This window comes from Trachemys scripta, chromosome 22, assembly GCF_013100865.1.
Source record: "Trachemys scripta elegans isolate TJP31775 chromosome 22, CAS_Tse_1.0, whole genome shotgun sequence".
Lineage (NCBI taxonomy): Eukaryota > Metazoa > Chordata > Testudines > Emydidae > Trachemys > Trachemys scripta.
This window is the reverse complement of record NC_048319.1, coordinates 1,192,420-1,217,293: the sequence shown is the minus strand read 5'-3', so window position 1 is coordinate 1,217,293 and position 24,874 is coordinate 1,192,420. Positions and strand designations below refer to the sequence as shown.

General features: G+C 50.0%; 1 protein-coding gene across 4 annotated transcripts in view; it reads right to left on the bottom strand.

Moving 5' to 3' along the window:
• MAST3 (microtubule associated serine/threonine kinase 3) overlaps positions 1 to 24,874 on the bottom strand; it is a 70,189-nt gene that overhangs the window by 12,783 nt on the left and 32,532 nt on the right. For 2 of the 4 annotated variants that reach the window (XM_034754918.1, XM_034754916.1), the window contains 18 exons: positions 21,244 to 21,332; positions 20,535 to 20,607; positions 19,738 to 19,758; positions 17,452 to 17,530; positions 16,106 to 16,263; positions 13,418 to 13,493; positions 12,000 to 12,209; positions 11,797 to 11,898; positions 10,566 to 10,698; positions 8,487 to 8,554; positions 7,843 to 7,928; positions 6,923 to 7,131; positions 5,744 to 5,882; positions 5,338 to 5,470; positions 4,961 to 5,126; positions 3,300 to 3,401; positions 2,093 to 2,215; positions 680 to 789 (listed from right to left, as the gene is read on the bottom strand). In XM_034754918.1, coding sequence (XP_034610809.1) covers positions 680 to 789; positions 2,093 to 2,215; positions 3,300 to 3,401; positions 4,961 to 5,126; positions 5,338 to 5,470; positions 5,744 to 5,882; positions 6,923 to 7,131; positions 7,843 to 7,928; positions 8,487 to 8,554; positions 10,566 to 10,698; positions 11,797 to 11,898; positions 12,000 to 12,209; positions 13,418 to 13,493; positions 16,106 to 16,263; positions 17,452 to 17,530; positions 19,738 to 19,758; positions 20,535 to 20,607; positions 21,244 to 21,332 — 2,077 coding nt within the window. Of the gene's footprint in view, positions 1 to 679; positions 790 to 2,092; positions 2,216 to 3,299; positions 3,402 to 4,960; positions 5,127 to 5,337; positions 5,471 to 5,743; positions 5,883 to 6,922; positions 7,132 to 7,842; positions 7,929 to 8,486; positions 8,555 to 10,565; positions 10,699 to 11,796; positions 11,899 to 11,999; positions 12,210 to 13,417; positions 13,494 to 16,105; positions 16,264 to 17,451; positions 17,531 to 19,700; positions 19,759 to 20,534; positions 20,608 to 21,243; positions 21,333 to 24,874 lie in introns of those variants that run through there. The other 2 variants (XM_034754919.1, XM_034754917.1) reach the window with 2 other exon arrangements.

Below are 24,874 nucleotides of genomic sequence, written 5' to 3'. Positions count from 1 at the left end.
CCAGGAACCCACAGCACTTTCCACCTTATGGTCCAGCCTCTCCTGGCATGGCTCCACCAAAGTCACTTGAATTACCGAAGCAGAGACTCTGACCACACGTCTACAGGAATCACCCACCCACCAATGAAATGCAGCCACCTCTGAGGTCAAACAGCTACCACATCTCACAGCAACTCCACAAAACAATTCAGGACAGAGTGAAGAATAATAAATCCAGGAGGATTCTAGGAAGCAACCAGCCAAATGGGACCTTGGTGAACACTCCAGGGTTAATTCTCCTACCCTGGAGCACGGTGCCATGGGATCCTTATCCCAGAAAAGTCAAGATCCAGACTTGAGCTCTTATGAAGGGCAGCACCTCTAGCAACACCTTCCTCCTTAGCACCAGGCTGGGGTGCTGGGTCAGTGCTCACTTGGAAGAGCACCCCTCCACACCCCATGAATCACCAGCAGCCTTTCCTGGAGCATTCCCTGCAGAGCTTTCAATGGTACTCCTGCAGCAGGTGAGCCGACTCCCTGGGCTTTCCCTTGCCCGAGAGCTCAGAAAGCCCCTCTCAGGTCACTAGTAAAACCTGTGCTCTGGCAGAGAGTGACAGCTGGGGGCTTTGGCCCCACGGGAGGGGGAAGGTCTCTCTAAACCCCCAAGCCCACTTGGTTCCACAAGGGGCATTTCCAGTACCTTGCTGAAGCGGTGAGAGCACGATGAGAACTGGCCGATTTCCACAGATGATTCCTCATCGTTAGTTTCCTCATCCTCAGAGCCCAAATGACGGTACCTTTCAGAGCGAGCTGAAAGCAAGAAGTGATAATGCAGCCGGGACTAGTCCTCCCATGAAGGTGGGTCACTCCTCCAGGGAGCTACAAACCCAGCAACTTGGCCACACTCACTGTGTACAGAAAATAATAACATCTCCCCTGCTCTCTGCCAGAGCCCCTCACTGCAGACATAAAGGCTGACACAGGGATACCATCACTGTCACGTGGGAACTGCTGGCAAATGGCACAGGGGTAGACCTCTTGCTTACAGTACCAGAGGGCCGAGGTTTAAATCCCAGGGAAGCCCTGGCACAGAAGTGAAAGTTATTTTCTTTTGCTGATGCTAGGAAGTTTTGGAACGGATCTTAAAGCTCATGCTTCAGGGCTTATGCCAGTCTCTAGATAACAGGGATTAGGTTTCTTGCAGCTTCCTGTGAAGTGTCTGGTTCTGACCACTGTCAGACAAAATCCTGGACTAGATGGACTATGGGTCTGATATGGTCCAGCAAGTCCCATGTTCCTCAGCGTGTGAACAGACCATACTTTAAACACACCGAATTTCTAAGTAATTAGGTCACCCGTGTCACAGGCTTGCAGGAGTGGGGGAATTAACCATGCATTTTACAACCCCCAAAGTGACCCCCAGGGAGCCTCAGGTTACCGTGCACTCGGCCTTGCACTCATTTAACTCCAGCTTCAACCCCGATGCACCATTTTTTTTGTCAGCTACACGGGTGCACGAGAAAGCAATGCCTTCTGGCATGCAGGGCAGAGCAGCAGGAGCTTTCTTCTCCATACACATCGCTGAGGGCTGGGGTTTCCCAGCAGGGATGCACAGATGTTTCTTTTCCACTTCCCAAGGCAGCTGAGGGGAGCAAAGCAAGGTGCAGCCAGAAAGTCCCTCTACTGCTTGTTAGGAACCATCACCCTGGTGCCTGTTTTTAGTCTTATCTGCAGCACCAGTGTCTGCGTGCAAAATCCCACAAGTGAACCCTTCTGGCGACAGCCCTCTGCACTCAGCCTAATCTGCCAGTCCCTCCCGCTGTGCCTGGCAAGTAGCGCGTCAAGGAGGTTGTGAGCCAGGGGCACCATCAGCAAAGGGCTTATACGAGCAAACTGAAGGAGCTGGTGCACCTGGAGGCACTGCCGCCTGAGACATGATCAGGAGAATTTCACTCCATGCAGCAGTGACTTTATCATTCGTTTCTACAGCAAAGTCACTATCAGAAATTTGCCCATAGCTTCCTGGAGAGGGTTTCTTTGTTCTGGATAATTCTACCCAGACTCACTGCTGGGACAATGGAGTCAAAAGAGGAGAAGCAAGAATTGGCCTTACTGTCAAAGTAACTGGTATCATCCTCAGCCTCCAGCTGGGGAATGAATTCAGCCTTCTGCCGCAGCAGCCCATTCCAGTCCAGGTTGTGGAAGAAGGAATGATGCTTCACCTCATGGGCGCCACCTGGTGTCCAGCACAGAATCATGTAGGTTAGAGCAGGCCTGACTTCGAGTCCCAGAGCTGTCCCCACAGCCCAGGAGGCTCTCACTTTGGAAACAAGTTTATTTGTATCTGACCCCCAGGAGAGATGGCTTGGATAGAATGGAACCAGCCTGGATTTAGGTTCCCAAAGCCAATCCCAACCAACAAGGTTCACGAGACCAAAGTCTGACCTTGGTCTCCCCAGCACGTCTCTAACAACAGGACAGACTCTGCTCTCAGTTACACCAACAAAGAGAAATCCAGAGTAGTTCCTTGACATTTACAGAGTTATGTGGCAGGAACCGAGACAGGATCTGGCCTGCTGTCAAAATTATTGTTGGAGCTTTCTCATTAGCAAGGCAGAGAACAATGAGCAATGGCTAGCGCAGGAAGAGACAGCAGGACACTAAGGCCGGAAATCGCAGTGGCACAGAACTGTAGCTATGCCCGGGGCTGTATACACCAACAGAGGGGTAGCAACTGTGCGAAGCCTGCAAATGCAGGAAGGTGAAGGTGAAATGAAAGGCAAACAAAAAACTAGATGGGAACCAGAGAGAGAAGCGAGGCTCTTCAGGATAGACACACTAACATTTCAACACCTGCCGGAGCCAGGAGCACAAGCCATGGGTTATTAAGCACTGCTGTAGGTTTCCAACTGCAGGTGGCCACAGGACATCAGGAGCATGCTTTAATCCCATCAAGTACCTATCCACATCGGGTGCCAACATGCAGTCAGCACCGCCCAGATTCTCCAGGGAAGCAGACATCTGGAGGGGAGGGGAATGTTTCTACCCCAACGGCAGAATACGGTTTGTAGAAAAGCGATGCTCAAGGCTGAGATGGGCAGTACCGCATGAGAGAGCAAAGCCCATGAGCTAGAGGCTAAAGAAGAGCTCTTATAAACATGCTGGGGATACTTCTAATTGCCTAAGGAAGCCATCTCAAAGGTGAGACAGACATCAACTGAACAAACAAATGCCGATCCGCCAGGAGATCTCACCAGTGACCATGCCCTGTGCCGCCTGGCGGATGTAAGCTGTAAAAGTAGGGTACAGTAAGTGCATACCGGTGCCTAATCGTTCCAGCGGGCAATGCCTCAGCAACCTCGTGATCAAATCCTGAGCATCAGCAGGAAGAGCTTCATCGCCTTCAGGCCACATAATTTCATCTGAAACAAAACGGAAAATCATGAGGTGACCCCTTCCCTTGACAGCAAAAGGCCATTTGCATCAGAACAGCCAGGGCAGAAAGCGGATCATAGACACACCAACTGGAGACTTGTAACTGACCACTCCACAGATGACTTGCACTACCTCCTGGGGCCCCCCATAGCTAGTGATCTGGGACTCCATACAACGGGCACCCCAAGGCTGGCTGGGATAGGAGGGGGCAGGAAGCTGTAGATTCATGGCCTGTTTTTCTCACAATGAGCACCTCAGCCCTCTTGCCCTTATGGCTGCAGGGAGCATCCCACTTGGGTCGGAGTTCGGAGCGAGTTGAAGGAAGGTAATGATGACTTGGAACCTTAAGGCAAAGTACCTTTGCTAGGGAAAAAGCAACAGAGGGTCCTGTGGCACCTTTGAGACTAACAGAAGTATTGGGAGTATTATGCTCCAATACTTCTGTTAGTCTCAAAGGTGCCACAGGACCCTCTGTTGCTTTTTACAGATTCAGACTAACACGGCTACCCCCTGATACTTTGCTAGGGAAGTTATTTTTGCACAAGAAAAATGCCAGAATAACTGCAAAGCATGTGCTAGTCACCTAACTCTGGGAAAGCTAAGACTCCCATGTCCACACTCAGTGACTTTAAAGCTACCTCACAGCCATCTCTCCGATTCATTAATCATATGGCGAGGCTGCTGCAAGACCTGGGTGACGCCCAACAACCTAATCCCAAGAGTTATTGTTAAAAGAAAAATTAAGCAGCAATCAAAAGAGAAAAGTGAAATGGCAGCTGTACAAGGACAGCACTGCAAGCCACGCTTCCCCCAAAGCCTGGGAAGGAAGCGAAACCCAACCATCTACACTATGAGAACACTCATGTCTAAATCAGATGATGAAACACCCCTGTGGCCCAACCCTCATTCCAGAGCACACCATGCTAAGGAACAGCATTCTACAGGCAACAATTAGGCTGTACGTTCTCCTAAGCCAGCTTCCAAAACATCTCTACTTTCTTCCTCCTGTTCTGGGCAGGGAATACACTGTCCTTCCTCCATCGCCTGGAGTCAAAAGGAGGCAGGAGTAAAAAGGAATATGTTCATTTAGAGGATCCCAACCTCCTTGGGGCCACTGATTCAGTTCAAAAGACGACATGCCTGGCCCAGCAAGCCAGCTGCACACTCTAACCTGCCACAAAGCCAGGGCTGTGCCAACGTCCAGTCATAATCATCAGAGAAGCCCAGGAACCCCTGCAGGCAAATGTTCATTGGTAAGCATTTGTAAAGCCCTTTGAGGACCTTGGATGGAAGAGGCTACCGAAGGGCAAAATCTCATCTTGTTAACATGCAGATGAGCTGTGCTCTGGGGCCTATAACAGGAAGTGGTGCACGCATGGTTCAGAGTCTCAGTGTCCCGGAAGCACTAACCCGAATACCCAAACGCCCCATACCTGGTGCTGACATAACGCAAGACAAAGAAGGGCTAGGAACACTCAGACCCAGAAAGCTCCCGGAATGAAGACGAGAGAATGGCTCAGGGTATTGACCATTGCTAGAGACCTACCGCTGATCACCTGCCCAAAGAGCTCTTCTGGGGTGTCTCCGAAGAAGGGGACGCAGCCCACGAGGAACTCATACAGGATGATGCCCATGGCCCACCAGTCGACAGGCTTCCCGTAGCCTTGTATTAAGATCACCTCTGGCGCAATGTATTCGGGAGTGCCGCACACCTGCATTCAAAGAGGTGTTGGTAACTGGAACCTCTGCTCTCCATAGCAGCCCAGGTACTGCTGCAGCGTGCCCAGAACTATGCTGTTTCCGAGATGGGGAAATTTGGATACAGCATTGCCACCCTCCCCCGGGGACCAAGAGAGATTGTTTGAACCAATGGCCCCACCCACTACAGCGTGGAATCTGAGCCTACCGAGATCCTGGACATACCTGCTTGTCCATGAACTCTCGAGTGTCCTTCTCAATGTGTCCTTCATACAAGTTCGTGGTCATGTTCATCAGCCCAATCTTTGACAGGCCGAAGTCTGTTAGTTTGATGTGACCCATCGAAGTGATTAACAAACTGCAGGAGAGAAGATGCATGTGTAATCTCACTGGCTCACTCCCTAGCAGAGCCTGGTATGAAGCAGAGAGCAGAGGCAGGGCCCCACTCCAAGAATTACATTGAAAAGGCTGGCTGCTTTCTGCTCATGACTTGGGATCACTCAGCCAGAAGCAGCTCCCATCACTCTCAGTGGGGAAAGGGGACACAAAGGAAACTCCCCCCCGCCCACTTCAGAATCTGACAGCCTCTTGCCCATGTTCCTCCGACCCTGAGCCCCCTTCCTATCCTTACTTGTCAGGCTTCAGGTCCCTGTGCACAATCCCGTAGTTGTGAAGATATTCCAGAGCTAGAACAGTCTCTGCAAAGTACATCCGGGCCATGTCGACTGGCAAAGGACCCATGTTCTTCAGTAACGTGGCACAGTCCCCTCCTACAGAAACATACAAACTCTCCATGAGCCACAGGCAACTATGCAGCGTGCAGGACTGGGCTCAGGGCATCCTCAAGGATTTCTAGCAACTTCTTCTTAACAGGAACGTAGGACTCCCTACACCAAATCAGACCCTGAGCTGTCAAGTCCTGGATACTGCCTCCGAGTGGCCGCAACCCAATGCTAGAAAGAGGAAAAGTATCCCTGGCCAATTGCATATGGCAGAAAAGCCTTTCTTTCTGAACCTGCGTGGCCACCCATCTGCCAGCCCCTGCTGCTCTGCTTCAGGCAGCACTCAGCTCTCCAGTTGTTGGGATGTTGCACTGGTACAAGCGGAGAACAGCAGGTCTAAGATTGAGACACATCAGAGGACACTCCAGCAAGGAGGGTCTGCTGTAGCTCAAAGACATTGGTTACCTGGCAAATGCATGTTTGTTATGTGTTTGGATGCAGATGGACAGGAGAGGCTGGCAGAGGGAACACACCAGAGACATTAAATCACCATTCACAGAACTGCTTCAGAAAGAAGAACAGATTAAAGCAGGGGAGTATTTTTAATTTACTGTATTCCAAAACAATGCCAGTGGCTAACACCACTTCGCCCTGTGCGCACGCACACACGCACATGATGTTTTACAGAGAGGGAAACGGAGGCAGAGAGAGGGTAACACGAGGGAGCACCTGTCTCCACGTCATGTTCACAGACCAAGCTTCTCTCTCTCAACGGGCAGCAGATGGTTTTGCAGTCTCTGCTCTGCGAAGGAAGGAGGACCCTCCATTCCTGCAGGAACAGGACAGGCACGGGGAGCAGAGGGCAGCATGACGTGTGCTCACACAGGACATCGCAGAGACATTCAGTACCGAGGGGCCTGGTGGCCACGAGGGCTAAAAGCATTCTCAGGCGGCAGCCCTCACTTTGGGGAGCTTTGTTTTCCTACCCTAGGACAGCAGGTTAAGGGTTTTTTTTTAAAAAAAATCCATTCTAACAACCGCAGTGTAAAGCCCCCATTCGGCCCTTGCGTGGCCAGCTTGGCTCTCACCTTCCACGTATTCCATCACCATGCACAGGTGCCTTTTGGTTTCAAAGGAGCAAAACATGCTGACCACAAAGGGGTTCTCGGCAAAGGTGAGAATGTCCCTCTCCACAAACACCTGCTGGATCTGGTTCCGCAGAATGAGGTTTTGCTTGTTAATTTTCTTTATAGCAAAACGCTGCCTGGTCTCTCTGTGCCTCACCAGATACACGGCCCTAGGAGGGGAGAAAGCGATGATAGCGCCCTCCACGCTGCAGGCACTGCAGGGGTCACTACTGAGTGCACGGGGCTCCCGCAGCTGCTGTCAAGTGTATCGACCAGAACAGCTGGACTTGTTGCTTCAAAACACTTGTAAAGCATCGAGAAACCTGCGTCTCCCACCACCCGGAGCAGTTCCCAGTGAGAGCGAGCAGGCGCTCAGGACTCTGGCATGGGGTTTCGGGAGGTTAGCCGCTAACCTGCCAAGCACTGCACCCCCCATGCAAAGGGTGATATTTGACAAGTAGGTCAATTACAATGGGCATTTGCAAGCACGCTGCCAGCTGCATCCTCTTACTGAACACTGGCCTTATTTACAACCCCAGCAGCAAGGCAGGCGCCATTGTCAAACGTGGCAAGCTGCTCCTCGCCAGAAGGATTTATGTGCAGTAGCTGTAATGACACACTCAATGGAGTCGCGTTAAAGTGCCAAGACCGACACAGTAAGCAAGATACCTGGCCTGCTCGGTCCCTCTCTGCACTCACCAGCATTGTGCCTTCTTTCCAGAGGAGCTGGTCTTGCCCAGGCCAGGCCCAACGCTAAGGTGATTAGTTCACACTTAGATCGTTTGCAAAAAGAAGCCAGTGGGTGGATTGCTCAGCGCAGCCCCAAGCCGGTAAGCTCCTGAACGCCCTGCACTGAAGCAGAGGCTCTCTCTCCAACTTACCCATAGGCCCCATTGCTGATCAACTTGATGGTCTCAAAGTCACTCTCACAGGGTTTCCTCCGAGAAGCGGCAGCTGAGGCCCGGCTCTGTGTGAGACACACACAAAGGGGTGTTTGATCTTTCTGCACATCCCGGCACTGTGACTGTAAATACAGCGTATGCTTCCCCTCCACAATTCGCTAGCCCTGGGAAACGCTCCTGCCCACCCTTCCCTCCCGCTATGGTGCCCATCACACAAAGGGACGCTTTCGCTAGTCCGACCAGTACAAGCAAACCTAGACCTACACTCAAAGCAGGCTGCTAGCACTCAGCGTCCTTAGAAGCCACCACATCAGAAATCAACTGCACTTGGCAAACAGTGAACCGTCAAGGCAAAACTGCCTCAAGCACATGCCTGGTCCCCGTGTCCAGGTGCCAACAGGAGGATCCATGTACAGGAATAGGGGTGTCCATAGGACACGTACCTTCAAAAATTCACACAGTTTCAGCAACTCTCTATGGATGGACAATTCCATCTCCAGGCTCCCTGGGAATGCAGACAGCCTCCTGGCATTGCCTTATACGGATTGCCAAGAGTTAATTTGCTCAGTGTCAGAGAAGCTGGTTGGGAAATGCGAACACTAACTCAGGCTGGATGGCCTTACCTCCTGGGAGTCGTCATTCTCTGGGGTCCTGGTGTTCCCACTATCGAAATGATCCAGCTGAACCATTTCTGCAGAAAAACGGAAAGAGCCAGCTGTCAGGAATTCAACCGACTACACAGACACGCTGCTGCTGCTCCGGAGGGAGGAGGAACTGAAACCATCTACCCTGGACTGAGGGAACTCCACTGAGATTTGCACACTGCTCCCTTCTGGAGAAGCTTTTTGTTAGAAAACTGACCACCTTTTCCAGACATAGGTTTGACCCTGCTGCCGCAGCTAGTATCGGGCTAGCAGAAGGTGCCGTCTACACACGAGATGCCTCGCACAAGTTCACTGAGCAACCTGCACTGGGTGCCAACTTCACCAAAAGCCACCGCGATGCTTTTCCTGGCCTACTCCCACTGCATTGTCTGGGTTTGCTACACACACAACCCCTCTGCAGCCAATATTCTGACTGCAGATGTAATGGGCTGCTATATACGTGGGATCGGCAAACTGGTCTGGATAAAGAAGAACACATACAAAACTTTGCCCACATCGAGCCTCTGCCATCCTCAAGTGCTTGACTAACTTCTGGTCTCTCCCCCATCCCTCTGCAAGTCCAAGCTCAGTTCCTCCTAGGGCTGGGAGCACCAAAACACCACAAGGAAGCTTGGCAGGCAGCGGGCAGCCTGACTCACAGATATCTGTCAGAATGGAAGCTTTGGGCTCTTTGAGACCTTTACCACTAACAAAAACTAATGCCCAAAGTAGAAAGTGTCACCATCCATACCCCACTCTGTGTTCAGATGTTTCTGCAGATGCCCATTAACAACTCTGTAGGCCCAACCTTTTTGATGTCTGCCCGCCTGGAGCCCCATTCATGCAGGGAAATTCAGGGTCCTGGCATCAAGGGGTTAAACATTTATATAATTCTAGCTACTCTGCACAGTCCTTTCTGCGTTCCCCCACAGGCCTTGGCTTCCCATGGATTAAGTGTTCTTGAAACTAATCTACTGTATTTAATATGGAGCGAGCGATAATGAAGGAGAATTTGGTTCTGGCATGGAGAGACTTGGATACAGGCCTGGAATGCACATCCCACTCCACTGCCATAGTCCAAGCACGGGTGGGTTTGGAAGCTGATGCACTTTTATCTCTGCACAGACTGCTTCAGCCCTGTGCGCGAATCCCTGGACAAGCCATCTGAACCCTCGCTACCACAGCATCGAGAGAGGTACCTTTCCAACAGCAGCGACTTCAAGGCTAATTCCAATCAGGATCAGCCAGAACTTGCTGAAGAAAGAGTTACCCGTTGGTCTGGGAGATCTCCTGATTGGCCTCATAAGCATCTATTCCAATGCAATGTGATGCTATCGGAACCTTAACACTTGGGCAGGTCACATCGCAGCCTGCATTCTGCGTGAACCCAGATTTGGGGATGCAATGTTTATACACTTACCACAGAGCAAGATCCAGTGGGGAGAAAGCACAAATCCCATCCTGCAGCAGTCACCTGCACTGCGGGCCTGGGAGGGGGTTACTGCCTTATGCACACGTTAGGAAACATCTACACTATCACTTCACCAGAGTTGAGGGGAAAGGGCAGCCCAGAGGATACACCAACAGCTACCTAGACCCGCCATGCTGGCTGCATAGCGATTGCTGACAGTCATGCCACATCTGCTTTGGTTTCGTTTCATAGTGCGGGTCCATCTCTGTCATTCTGCCCAGCAGCGAGGTGTACTGGAGCAACAAGCTCTCGGTCTGTCCGTGGAGCACTTTCAGCACAGGCAGGGGCAGCACAAACGTCTCCACACCATGCTGCCACGCCACCACCCCGCTTTGCCTTGGAGGTACCACCCTCAGAAGAGCCTGTTCAGTCCTTCTTTTGGCTGAGAATGTCAGCAAGCTGCCACTAGTGTTAACTGCAGCGGTGACTTTTGGGATTTGGGCAGCTCCTAGCCTGGGAGTAGCAGAGACCTTCCAACACATGCTAGCTCTAACTGGCAACAGCCATGTGCGAGAAGCTCCCTCTCCTGCTCCTGATCCCCTGGTCACTCAGCCAGACACAGTCCAAGAGCTGTAAAACATCCCTACCCTCCAGAGGGTCCTTGGCAAGCCCCAGCTGGCTGATGATGTACCGCGGGATATCAGTTTTTATTCCTTGGCCTACTTTAGCATGTCCTTCCGCGGCTTCCAGAAGATGATAGAATTCCTCAGGATCAAACTCCTAGCCAAAGGAGAAAAATTGCAGTCAAGAAATGAGTTCTGCCTTTGTGTCCCTAAATAAAAGCACCTCCACCACCACACAGGCTGCTTCCCCAGCAGAAAGCCAGACACGACTCTGTCTCCCAGGCACCACAGTACGCAGGGGGGAGGATTAGCTCAGTGGTTTGAGCATTGGCTGCTAAACCCAGGGTTGTGAGTTCAATCCTGGAAGGGGCCATTTTAGGGATCTGGGGCAAAAATTGGGGATTGGTCCTGCTTTGAGCAGGGGGTGGGCTAGATGACCTATGGAGGTCCCTTCCAACCCTGATATACTATGATATTCTTAAATGGAATTAGAGTCACTATCATAGATTGCAAAGATAGGGTTCCCTTTAGCTCTGGAGTTACGGGATGCTACCTGGGCATCAGACCTCTGCAGGAAAACCACAGCTCCCCTGATCTTGGATTTGTGTCTGCGTTTCCAGTGTAATCCCTGGCTGAAAAATCCAGCCATGTGCCCATGGCCCAGAATTCAGGGGGCAAGCTGGCTGTATGCCTGAGCTGGCATGCCTATGTTCCTTCCGGCTGTAAACGATTCTCAGACTAGCCCTACTGAGAGAGATTTGGAAATATGACACCGATAACTTTAGGTTTTCAAGGTGGATTAATAACCAAAGGAAAATGTGTGTTGGAGGTTAAGTGTAACGGATAAATGGTAAAGATGGACAAGAAAAGAAAAACAGATTAGACATTCCCACCTCACAAGGAAACCCAGCACCGTCCTGTACTGTAATCTTCATGGATCTAAAGATCTGAATGTCTTCATCGTCTCTCTCTGACCCCTGACCAAGTTCCCTAAGGGTGAGTCTGAGGCCCAGTGGCCGGGTTAGCGAGTACAGGCAAGCTTGTGTTAGGGTTACTCAGTTACTGCGCACGCAACAGAGGAGCTGCACTGTTTTTGAGTTGTTGGGTGCACCAATGTGGAGCAAGCTGTTTTGCAGGAAGTGATTCTTTCTAATTTACTCCATGAGTAATGAGCACTTCCCTTTCCAAATGAGGCATACCCATGACAGAGACCTGCATATGCGCACAGCCTGGCAGGCCACGCAGTACTACTTACCAAGCACTCCAGAAGGCGGGCAGGGCGGGATATTATTAGCAGCAGCTTCCTGACCAGCTGGTCAATGAACCTCACTTCCTCACTTTCTGAACGCTCCTGGGCCTACAGAGAACGAGACAAATGCCCAGGTCACCAAACAGCCAGTGTCAGTGGGGGGCCAGGGTTGGGAGGAGGGGGGATTGTGAGAACACCCAAACACTCACATCGTGGAGCATTTTCTCCAGTTTCTCCTGCAGCTCCATGAAGTAGCGTGACGTGATGAGAGCTTGTTGGGACTTGGCCAGGCAGTCTCGGGCCAGCTCAATGATCTGATGGTGGATGAACCCCAGCACGCCATCAGCAAGGGGTAGCATACTGCTCGACGAGCAGCTAGTGATGGTCCCCTGCAGGCGCTCCTCCATCTGCGCTGTGGCCTGCAGGGCAGAGCAGGAGATGACTACAGTGGGACTGAGACCTTGAGCCTACATCCGGGTGTTAGCCATCAGCACAACTGACCCAGTGCAAACTCAAGTGCGCTGCCCCGGGGCAAGCCATGATCTGCACAAGTGCAGCACATTCACACTAGGGCCATATCCTCAGCTGGAGTGAACTTGGAGCTATGGCAGTTTACACCAGCTGAAGGCTCTGGCCCTGTGGTTTGCACGGGTGCAGCTACCCCACTGCCTAAAAGCCCCAGTGCACACCCAAGCCTGGGTTCATTTAGAGAGAGAGAGAGCGCGAGTGGCCATTCCTGAACGTCCTTCTGAGAAGATTGCAGAGCAGACCCTTGTGGTCCAAACACTCCTAGCTGCAGGACAGGCCTCTCAGTATGACAGCGCATCAGAGACGGGTCATTTCCAAGTGATCTGGCACTAAGTAGAAACATATGAAACCAGAGGAAGGATTAAAACAAAGGGGCTTGTTGCTTTGTTTATTATCTCCCCGGGCAGACCCGCAGCCAGGAAATTGCCAGCTGACAAAATGGAAAAGCTGCTGCTGGAAGCTACGTTAACTCTGAGCTGCTGCGCCCAGGTAATGCAGCACCTAAGCCTGGATCCCAGCTAGCACAGACCCGGAGGCTGGCACGCATTGGGCTGTGCTCTGTGACTGCAGCATGCCAGTGGCGTACAAAATAGCTTGCACTAATCCTCACATTAGGGATGAGCTGGAAAGAATGTGCCTCTTACATATGCGGCTTTGAGCTGTGCCGTGGCACCCTAGGACCAATGCAGCTGTACAAACAGCCGGAACGAGAATTTCCCTGCTTTTGTGATATTACGTCTCGCTATTTTAGACTGCACTGCAACTGCACTGATATTCTTTCATTTGAAAATCTCAGCACAATATTCACGTGCTTACATGGACATTGTTTTAACCAAGAAGTGGTCTCCAGAGACTGTTACTGAGACAGTTTCATGTTGCTGCAGTAATACATGCTCCACGGTGACCAGGAGAGGACATTATGAATCATCTGCTCTCCCCCTAGTGAATTACCAGGTTTCCAGCCCCCTCATACACCGCCCCATAAGGTACACTTTGTGTCTCAGGACAAAGAACAGAAATAATTTTGCTGGAGACTGAATTGCTGAAAACCCGAAGATACATTATGTTCGAATCATCTTTCTGAGCTCCAGGCAGTTACCTTCGGGAATCGTTCCTTGTAGACGTGATTCATCATAACAATCTCATTATCAAAAGCTCCACTTGTTCGTCCAGGGCTGGGGGGAAAGAACAGGTTTATCTTCAGAAAACCAAGTAATTATGGGTTTGTGCCATCTTAAATGCCTTTGGAGACGCATCACACTTTGTTTTCTATTCAACTGCCACGTTTCACAAGCCATTAAAGCACATTCACACCAAGCACTCAGCATCCTGACAGTCAGTGACTCCCCCAGGGCACCTGCACCCCCAAATACAGCTCCCCAATGCACCTCCAGCAACACAACTCACTGCTGCCCTGAAGCTTCCCCTCGGGAACTGCTCCTCATTCCTGACTTAGAATCATAGACTATCAGGGTTGGAAGGGACCTCAGGAGGTATCTAGTCCAACCCCCTGCTCAAAGCAGGACCAATCCCTAGACAGATTTTTGCCCCAGAGCCCTAAATGGCCCCCTCAATGATTGAACTCACAACCCTGGGTTTAGCAGGCCAATTCTCAAACCACTGAGCTATCCCTCCGCCCCTTGTGGACCATCTCCCACCACATTCCCAGTCGGCACCCCTACCTGTTAGTCTACCACAGGTCTCTCCAGGAGGAGAGACTGGCCGACAGAAGAGACTGCCTGGCAGCTGTCTGATCTGAACAATAAGCTACTCCGACCTCCAAACTCATGGCATTTATAAGCCAAGGTAGTTTTGAATCTAGGTCTCCAGAGCTAAGAGACTAATGCGTCCATTAAAGAAAGGGCTTGTCCTTTTGCTTTCCCTTTCGCCCCAGTCCCAGCAAAGTATAATGCCACTGGAGAGATGCCTAGACCACAGCCACCTGTGAGCAGGCCAGCAGTGTGACAGACACCCAGGGTCCCTCAATCTGCTGCTGTAGTTGCCTTTTCACTGCTGGCAGCAAAACAACTGATTTTTGTTTTTTGCAGGACACAGAGGGATCTTCACATGAATTGTTTTATCTTTCTTAGGCCACCAGTGAATTCAGCGGACCCTCCTTTCTCCCCTGGCCACAACGCCACCACCAGAATCTTAATCCTGTTACACAAAGCCAGTTACAGGGAGTAGCCACCAACTCGTTAACCAAGATATAACAAATGCCAAGATCAAAACCAGTTTCAACTCTCCCCCCGTTCTCATTTCAGTAACTAAGAAGTAAGCCACAGCTTAGCAAGGGACTCTTTGTATGTGCTATGTACAAGTGATGGCAGACATATAACTAGCATTTCTTTGGTAAAACATTCATCCACTTGTAAAGCCCTTGAGATAATTAATCTAATTTTAATGAAATTTCAGGCGACAAAGCCCAGGACCAATTACAGCTCTCGCCCAATAAGAATCCAGAGAAGCCTGGTTACAAATGAGGCCTCTAAACACATTCCACAATGGGAAAAAGTATTTAACTGAAATATTCCCTGTAAGGATGCAAACTTGCTGCACTTGACAACTGGAGAACAAACCAATGAATGGAAACTTGACATGCCAATGCACAGCAAGTTTATGAAGGGGCACTATCAAATTCAGGAGGTCTTCATGTTTAGTCTATTGTAAATTGCAAAAGTTGAGGAGGAGTTGCCAGGCACTCTTGCTTGTACTTCTCTGCTGCACTCCCATGCTGGACCTTTCTTGTGAATTTCATGCAATGTGCCTATGCACAAGAAGGGAACAGACAGATGCATCTACACACAAATACACTGCATGAAATCTCTGAGAATGCTGTACACCTGCTTGCGGTTCTGGATTTTAAAAAGCAATGGTTGTGGAGAACGGGGGTGAGGGAAGAAAAAAGGCATTGCAAACAGATGTACACAGAGCATCTAGCTTTTATTTAATACACGTAATGCTTCTAGATCTAGTTACATAAACAGATTTTTTTTTAATCTTTCAACGGTAAGTCTGATTCCTGGCCTCTTGACTTTGATCCCAACCTGCAGCAGGGTCTGCAAGGACAGATTTTCAGGTATGCCCTGATCTGATCTTAGGATCAGTTGAGAATTTACCTCTCAATGTCTGTGACCCACCCAAGCGTCAGCATGAAGGCACGAGTCCCAACAGAGGGACAAAAAATAAACATAACAAGGCGCTTAAACAAAGCTTCTGTAATCTCAGCTTCAAGAGCCTGCGTCTCAGGCGTAAACAGTTTCCAGTAACAAAAGCCTGATGCTAGCAGACTTGTGTATGGCCTGTACACCAAGTCCAGAGGAGAGCCTCCCGAGAGGCCAGGGAGCACCAAAAGGATTAGTGTGAGATTTATTGCACTATGCTTTAGAATCAAACTCCCGCCATTTTCCATTCATGGAAGTGCTGCAGGGAAAGCAGTGGCATTTCTGCAGAACAGTGTCTGTGTAGTAAAGCAGAAGAAGTACCTAGTTTCCCACCACCAGACTCTCACGGAGAGCAGAGAATCAGACAGGTACAGCCAACCTGGGTCCGGGCTAGTCCATAACTGTCCACTAGGGGGCTTCCTGCGCCTTCCTCTGAAGCAGCAAGTGCCAGCCTGCATCAGACAGAGATGGGCCTGCTCCAGTCTGCCAGTGCCTGGGACAATGAAATGCCTCCTTCACCAGCATCATTTACAGGCATCCGACACAGAATCTCGCACACGTACACGCACACACACACACACATATATTTTGGAAAACTCGGGGCAGCCAGAGGCTTTGGATACCTAAGGCTCCTGGATCGTGGCCGCAGGCAAGGGGAACGGCGCCCCTCCTCGTCCGTGACACACTCTGTGCTGCGGAAATGCTTAGAGAGGAAATGCAGCTCATCGAGGGTGGGCTGGTACGGTAACTGGTGCAGACGCTCCTGAGAGGATGAAGACGACTGGATAGAACAACAAATGCAAGTGGTTAGGAGACAGCTAAATTCCTCCATAGGAGCAGGATGGAAACAGAGAATTCATTAGAAACAGCTGCCTCGGACCCCTTTAATAGACTGGAAATACCGACGGGCAGCCTGTGGACCTTTTACAAACGCTCCCAAATTTGCTGCACACAAGTGTGAAAAATGGATTGCATTCACCACCTCAACCACCATGAGATCAGGTACGGTCCGAGCTGCCCCAGACAGCTCTGACCTGCGACTCCTCGGCTATTCGAGCTCCCTACAGACTCTCAGTTCCAGTCTGTAGCATCCTCTTTTGTTACAGCCCTGGGCTCCCCAAACAGCTCCACAATACACCCCAACCCGGATGTGCAGCCCCCAGTATTCATTTGCAAAAAAAGAACCTGCCATCTACAAAGTGCTGCAGCTAACTCAGAAGCACACTGTAAAAATAACGTCTGAACAAAACATCTGGCCATGCAGAGAAGCCCCAGAGAATGCGATGTTGAGGAATGGAGACTACAGAGCTCAGGGGAGATTTAAACCCCATGTCACATGGTGGCACTGGCCCCTTCGGAGGGAGGAGAGTCTAGAGCCTCTGATTCCCAGTTAGGCTTAAAAGAGGCACCTGGGCCTGAGGAGACAGACTGGGTGAGTCAGGTGAGGGCACTAGGGACCAGAGACTGGAGAAGGTGTCCGGGCTCATGAGGCCCTCCCGAGAAAGAGGGAGGAATGGTCAGGAAGCCAAGGGAGGGGCCACCAGAGAGCCAGAGCCGGGAAGCTGAGAAGGGCTGAGAGACCAGATGGGGCTAGCCTGCTGATCTTCCCATGCCAGAGAAGGCAGGAGATGCCTGCTGGCTCTCTGGGCTGTAGAGCTGAAGCCAGAGGACCTTAGAGAGGCTGAAGCCCAGGCACAAGGCGTGGGGAGGGATACTAACACCATACCAGAGAGGAGAGCGTGGTGAGAGATGCTAAGGTTCATGGATGGACTGTGGGGACTTGTGTTGTTACAGTTTGTACACAAAGAGCTTTTGTTTGTATTAAATTAACCCTCCAAGGGCTGTATTTATACTCAAGGAGTGTTTAGATTATTTCTGGGAACAATTGAAGGGGAAACTGAGGCAGGCACACCAGGCAGCCACTATTTCAGATTTCCCTCTCCTGTTACAGATGGCTGGATAGCTTTACCGAGACAGTGGAACTGGGGGTGTTAGTCCCATAGCCAGACGAGGGTAGCGAAGCCAGTGACCACCTTCTGCCATCAGCCCTGCAATAGGAAACACACGGATCACACAGGGAAAACTTTGTTTAAATGCAAACAAAGGAACAATGAATGTCAAAGTGCTGTGGGCAGGAACAGGCACCTCGCTCTGGCCCAGCCAGCTGCAATCCAAAGCCTCTTATGCCAGATGTATTTTGATATCACTTCACATAAGTAGTAACGACTTTGTACAATTAATTTTATGGCTGAGGGGAATGTAATGCCAGAATCCTAGAAACTAGGTTATGTCCCTGCTGCAGCAGAGGGACGAACTGGTGCACGTGTCCCTATGAACTGGTGCTGTTCTCAGTCAGTGAGCGGATGACAACTCCGGGTGACAGCTCTATTCTGTGTTCTTTCCATGACTGTGCTTGAACAAATACACTTAGGGAGGGGAAAACGTTAGGTTGGGATTTTTAATGAGAGTCAAATTTGGGCCCCTGGGATTTTATTCTACAGAACAGCACGATTCCTACGGGCGTATGAAAAGTGAACACGCACAATGGACGCGCCCCCACCCCGCCCCCGCTGTAAACAAGATGCCAGAAATTTAAAACCTAGAAGGAGTATTTTTGCTGGGAGTGTTTTCTAGTAGACTAAGGGCTTGGGAGCCCAGCCCAGTGCTCTACATCCCTGTCACTGATTCACTGTGTGGGTCACTTCACCTCTCTGGCCTCAGCTTCCCCATCTGCCTAACCCAGCTGCCACGGAGCCACAGGCTCGGGGCTATGCCCCAGCTTTTAAACAATCTCTTGGAGGACCCCCATGGTCTCTCACTGTTCCTTCAGGAACGGCCACGCAGCCACACTGCCTTCGAGACTGAGCCTCTGGGCTTCAGCCATCGTGCTTCATGCTGTGACTTCTGCTCAGGGAGTCCAACTGAGAGACTCCTGCTTCGAGACTTGTACATGCCCCAGGGAGTGAGGCACTGCAGCCAGATGTGCAGGACACCACACAGTGTTTTTCAAACACAGTAGGGTTAATTAGTCAACTGGAACGCAGCACTGGGAGTCCTCAGATTAGCACAGAGAAATGAAGGTGAAAATAGTTCATTCCAGCCAAGCCAGAGCAATCCACCAGCCAAACTGCAGCAAATTCCATCACCGGCTGTCTCTCTCTCGGACTCCTTAGCCAGTCCCAGGTGAGAACTGCCAGCTTCTTGCAGAAGCCTGTTCTTTATCCCCTGCTGGTCACCTCCCCGTCCTTTGTCTCCAGGCAGGGCCATGCTGAGTTCACCCCCACCCCGCCCCAGAGTTTTGTTCAGTTCTTGGGGCTTCCCTTGTCCTGCTGGACCCTCTGCTGATTTGGGTCAGTTTCAACCAGTTTCCTAAGGAGCTTATTCGCTACAGCCCAGCCAGCAAGGGGACCTCATGTCCTGTGCTGTCCCCAAGAGCAGACTTGACCCTTTTCCCTTCACTGGGTACCAATACAAAGTACAGAGGGAAACTGAGGCACACATAGGATTCATGAAAATATTACAGAAAATTCCCGCTTTATCCCAGCAGCTCGCCGGGATAAGTTATGAGAATCGGCCAAGCCCCCACAGTAAGGCCTTTAGCGGTGCCACGGGCTCTCGCATCAGGAGCCGGCTCAGCCTCGTAAGTTGCTTGCATCATCATTTTTCTGTTTTCGCATCATTAGCAGCTTGAGAATAAAGTCTCATTTGCTCCATCCTAAGTCCTTCCCATTTGGCAAACAAGGAGTTAACAGTCCCCATTTTCCCTAATGATTCTTGAAATTAAACCTGACTTCCTGGTTGTTTATTTCTGCCTACGTACACCAAGGAGGTTAATGGCATCAACCCAGCAGGGCTGGAGAGCACTGTTCCCATCTCCACCCTGTACATGCATTGGCGATTTTTCCTGGTGACCTAGTTGTAGATTTCTGAGGAGCAGCTGTAGAATCCAGGACACTGTGTATAATCTGGTGAGAAGTTTTAAAGTGGGGCAGAATTTGGGTCTGGACTCCTGGCCAACAGCCGCGTGAGGGGAACAGAGCCGTGTCTGTTCCTGGAGCCGCAGAGAATGATGGAGCCCAGTCACAGACTGATGAAATCGGGCACTGCCACAATGGGGGTTATGCTCAGGACAAGCGAGATACAAACACACCGAGACAAGGGACACGTCAAAGTGGAGCAGGCATTACCCACTGAACACAGGCCCCCTCCATTCCGCACCTCTCTCTGGAAAGGCTTGGTTCCTTCTCGTAATTACCTGTCAGTCCGAGCAGCATGACTGCAGGGTGGTGGGAGATTATCAGCCAGGAAGAGGGAGCGAGACACAGAGGCAGAGGAAAGAGACAAACAAAAAGAAGGAAAAAAAGAACAAGACGGTAACCGAGAACCACACTCCCAGGCTTGCTGTCGTTTCCTAGGTGCACGGGTTACCGTATTCTCTCTGTTCGTGGGGAACGGTGACAGCTCTAGCAGGCATCACCGCTCATGCAGTCTCCAAAGAGCTAAGGGGGGAAATCTGCACACAGCAGAACTCTGGGGACAAATGCTTCAACTAACCAAGTGCTTTGAAGGGACTCAGGAAACGGGCCTCCCCTTCCTACCCAGCTGGGGCTGTCTCTAAACACCCACCCACAACCCAAAATAAGGAGTTTTCCTCTGTTATGTTAGTTCTGGCTTGAGTCAGGTGCAAAGCAGGCAAGGTTTGTGCAGTGACTCTGCCATTGGACCAAGTCAGTCCAAGCCCTGCAAATCCCCCTGGCCCTTTTACTTCAGCCATGGGCAACTCTTGAACAAAGACAGATTATCACACTGAGCTGTGCCATGGATTAATTAAAGAACATGATGAGACGCCCAAGCACAGGCACCATGCAGACACTGCTCTCTGGAGGTGAAAGGCAGCAGCCTGCAGTTACCCACTGCACCGCCTTTTGCCATGAAAGCAATACTATACATGAGAGACGAGTCTTTCGCTTTTTTCTCAGTCCAACACTGTCGGCTGGTATTTACTTTCTCTGTTGGGGTAGGAGAGGGAAGAAGGAAGCAAGCCCCACTTACCTGCGAGCAAAGGGAAAGCTGACAGACGTGCTAGTGGAGAAGTTCCGGGGGCTATCCAAAGGGCTGCTCCCAGCTGCAGACAGAGAGAGAGAAATTAATGCAACATGTGATCCAGCCCATTGGCTTGTTGTCTGGGATCTTGCCTCTGACAGCAGGGGCTACTTAAGGTTACAGTCACAAAGTAAATTGTGATGTAAAGATTTCTTATATTCCTATTGGAAAATAAACCCATTCCCTGAAGACAGGAGACATCCTGTGGGAAGGTAACTGTCCCTGTCACGACAACCGCAACTGCTACAAGGACAAAGTTAAAACATGGCCTCCCCCCACTCCTATCTTTATTTATTAACTCATGTCATGTGCAGCTGCCACTCTGCAATAGACACAACCCCCGAGTCTAACACACACGCCCGTCCCAAGGGGCTGACACCCAGGTTACTGCTAAAATAGAGAAACCAACACTGCTGGCACACAGCATCTTCACACAGCACATGCACCACCGAGAAGGGATTTCATAATCATCTGAATAAGAAAAAAACCCCACAAGGGCAACCTGGTGTTGCCTCTCCAGTCCTTCCAACAAAGGAATCTTGCAAGGACTGAAGGTGCCAGCAAGGTACCTTAGGGCCATGCATTGCCCCTCCAAAGTAACCAGGATAAAACCATGGCAGGTGCATAGCCTGCTCCCCGGAGCTCAGACCTTCCCTACCTGTAGGCACAGAGAGCGGGGAGAGAGGCCGTGAGAGGGTTGGAGACGGCGTTCCCACCACCAAGCTTTTCCTGTTACTACTCCGGCAGCTAGAAAGGGAAAAGAGAGTGTCATTGTTGCACGGCTCCCAGATGCCAAAGCAAAAGGGGCGCGGAAGTTTATAAGGTTTTGGGATTTATAAACCATCTCAACACTCCAAGTGCTTTGCATTACAACCATAGCACCCCCAATTCATGCAGGAGAGCCCCACCGAAGCGCCAGCCCCGAGCTCAGACCAGAGCATGACAAGCCCAGCAAAAGGGGACAGCATGGCCTCTCGAATGCTTTTGAAGAGGGCTGGTGTGACTATATTTATTTAACAGGAAACTGGTCTCCCCCAGGTCCCACTTCCAGTTCCAGCTGGACCTAGGGAAGGATGGAGCTCACAGTCAGCCAATATCCAGCAAAGAAGAATAAAAAAGAGCCAAAAGGACCTAAAAAAGAGAAAGCAAAGAAGAAACTGCCAAGTGGTTTTATGCCCATAAATGAGAGTTTGATGGAAAAGCCCCTCTGGTTCCTAAATTCACCGTCGTAACCAAAACACACAGTAAATCACTGTTGTTTATGGTCTAACTTTAAACCATTTTGTTCTGAAACCTGTGAGCCCGAACGGACTAGCATGCCCTATTGCCAGAGCTGCAGACACACCACTGGTGAAGCTGTGCCGGCTTTTGCTCCATAAAAGACAGCTACAGCATCAGTTTCCCCTTTCAGCTGCGCTTCGTGTCTGTATTCAAACACTAGGACTTTGGGGACTACCTCCCCGCCAGAGGTTCAATCTGGAGAGCCTTCTTTACACAAAGGAAGCAAAAAGCAGGAGCAAGAAACCAAGGGCGCAACAGGGCCAGGAAGAAGCGGAGAATCCTTTGCTAGCTGGAAAGCTATTCAAGAATCCAATCCAAGCAAAGGAATCACTGTGTTATAACCATGGATCACCCAATCTTCTGACTTATCCCTATATCAGCTCTTACAGCACAGAGGAGAGGCTTTGCAGCCTGCAAATCCAGGAAGGCTCATCGTCTTGGAATCAGACCCATGGGCTGCGTCCCTGGGTGCTGGGATCCCCCCGTAAGTGCCCTTAACAGAGAGTCTCCAACCCCAAATGTCCAAGAATCGTGAGATTGTAACAAAAAATCTCATGATTTTTAAGCTGTACATGTGGGGATTCCTTTTGTTGTTGCGGTTTTTCTTTTTGAGAACTTTGCCACTGTTAGCCATAGTGCTGGTCCCAGGCATGGATTAAAGAGGAGGGTTCTGCAGTTAGGTTTGCAACCCACTCAGCTAAAAAGTTACTGCAACAGAAAGAGTTAAACCAAAACCTGGGGACAGTGGGTGCAGAGGACACTCAAAACCCACATCTGACAGAGCTCAGTGAAAGCCGAAAGGAAGCGGAGATCTTGAGACATGGAATCCTAATGACCAAAGCTGTAACAAGACTAGGCAGGTGGAATGTACCTACTTTGTATGGTACGGCAAAGCTGGCACAGGTTACAAGAGAAATGAGAAAATACCATCTGACCATCCTTGATGTAATAGTGGGACGATATGGGCACGGAGTGGGAAGTTGATCTCTGAAAGCGCTACAATTGTCGACTCAGGAGGAACATAGAAAAGAAGTGTAGGAATTATGCTGGACAACATCACGTGAAAATCCTACTGGCTTGGGAGCTAGTGAAAGACAGAACAACCACCAGGTTGAAACAAGACATGTCAAGGGAACAATAATCCAAGGATATGCACTGACAAACGCACAGCAAGCAACAGTGAAAAGGATTCAGTCTACAAGCAGGTGCGGCAGTCCTGGATGTCGTGCCTAACCACAACATCAAGCTGATGACAGGCGAGATTTCCAAGCACAAAGTGGCAACAACTCTACTGGCTGGGAAGAAGTCAGGGCTCAGCAGCAGAAGGCATCCAAGCTGATAATGGCAAACGGCTCTTGAATCTCTGTGGCACAAACCCCTGGAAGAGAGGAGGCTGTCTCTTCCAGCACAAGAGTACTCCCAGCCTCACAGGGAGTCCACCAGACAAGGTGACTGTCAATCAGATAGACCACGAGTGTATAACTAACAGATGGGCATCTTCTTTGAAGGATGTCAGAATCAGCAGAAGAGCAGATGTTTGCTCAGATCATTATCTTTTAGTAGCCATGTTACAACGTAGACTCAAAAAGATCACAGAGATGGACAACAGGAGTGCTACAGCAATAGAGAAGTTCAAGGACAAAGAAACACAGATCAGATTGCACTTAGCAACCATTCCAGTGTTTTACGGGACCAGGCTGATGAAAATCTGGAAGACAGATGGTAGTCGAGATAGCAGAGGAAGTAGTGGGCCACCGAAGGAGGCAGAAGGAAGATGCATGGATTACATCTGGAATATGAGCAAAGATTGACAAAGCTCTGAAGGCAAAAAAGGAACAGTGCAAGACAGGCAGAACTCTTGGAGGTGGCTGCAAGAGACAGAGACAGGGACAAAGAAATAAAGGAGAGATGCAGGCAAGAGAGAAATGTCTGGGGTCAGGAGGTTGCAGAAGCACAGAAGGGAAACTTTCAAGCATCTCTACAGAATAGTGAAAAACCTCTCAGGAAGAACCAGACCATCCCTTGTGATGCCCTTCAGGGACTCTCATGGACAGATGCTGAAAACATCTGAAGAACAAGCCAGACAACGGAAAGAACATTAAACTGTACAGAGCTGATGATTATGCACAGGTTTGAGAAATGCCAACGCTAAGTTAGAAATAGAAGCGGGACCAGTAACACCCAATGAAATTATAGCAGCCATCGAAGTCCTCAAACAGGTCTAAGCTCCCGGGACTGACAGAATTTAAGCAGAGGTACTGAAGGCAGAAGGCGATATTCTGACTGAGCAGCTAACAAAACTAACCAAACATGGGTGAAAGAACAAGTGCCACAAGACTGGAAAGATGGTATCATCGTGGCATTGCCAAAAAAGGGGGGATCTTACTCAGGGCATGAACAGGCGAGGCATTGTAAGGCTATCAATGCCAGGCAAAGTATTGGCTACCATCAGCTGAACAGAATGAAGATGACAGTGGATGCCATACTACAAGAACAGGCTGGGTTCTGTCCAGGTAGATCATGTTGTGAACAGATATTTGCTCTTCAACAGATCATTGAAAAAGCTATTGCTTGGCAAACCCATCTGAATTAACTTTAAGAAAGAGTTTGATAGTGTCCATAGAGAGACCCATGAAATATTGCTAGAAGCTATGGGATACCAGACAAGCTATCAACATAATAAGGAGTTTATATGATGGAAGCAAATATGGAGTAGGATCAGATACAGTCCTGGGTGAGTGTTTCGATATTGTGAAGTATCAGGGGGTAGCCGTGTTAGTCTGTATCTACAAAAACAACAAGGAGTCTGGTGGCACCTTAAAGACTAACAGATATATTTGGGCATAAGCTTTCGTGAGTAAAAACCTCACTTCTTCGGATGCATCCGAAGAAGTGAGGTTTTTACTCACGAAAGCTTATGCCCAAATAAATCTGTTAGTCTTTAAGGTGCCACCAGACTCCTTGTTGTTTTTGTAGATACAGACTAACACGGCTACCCCCTGATACTT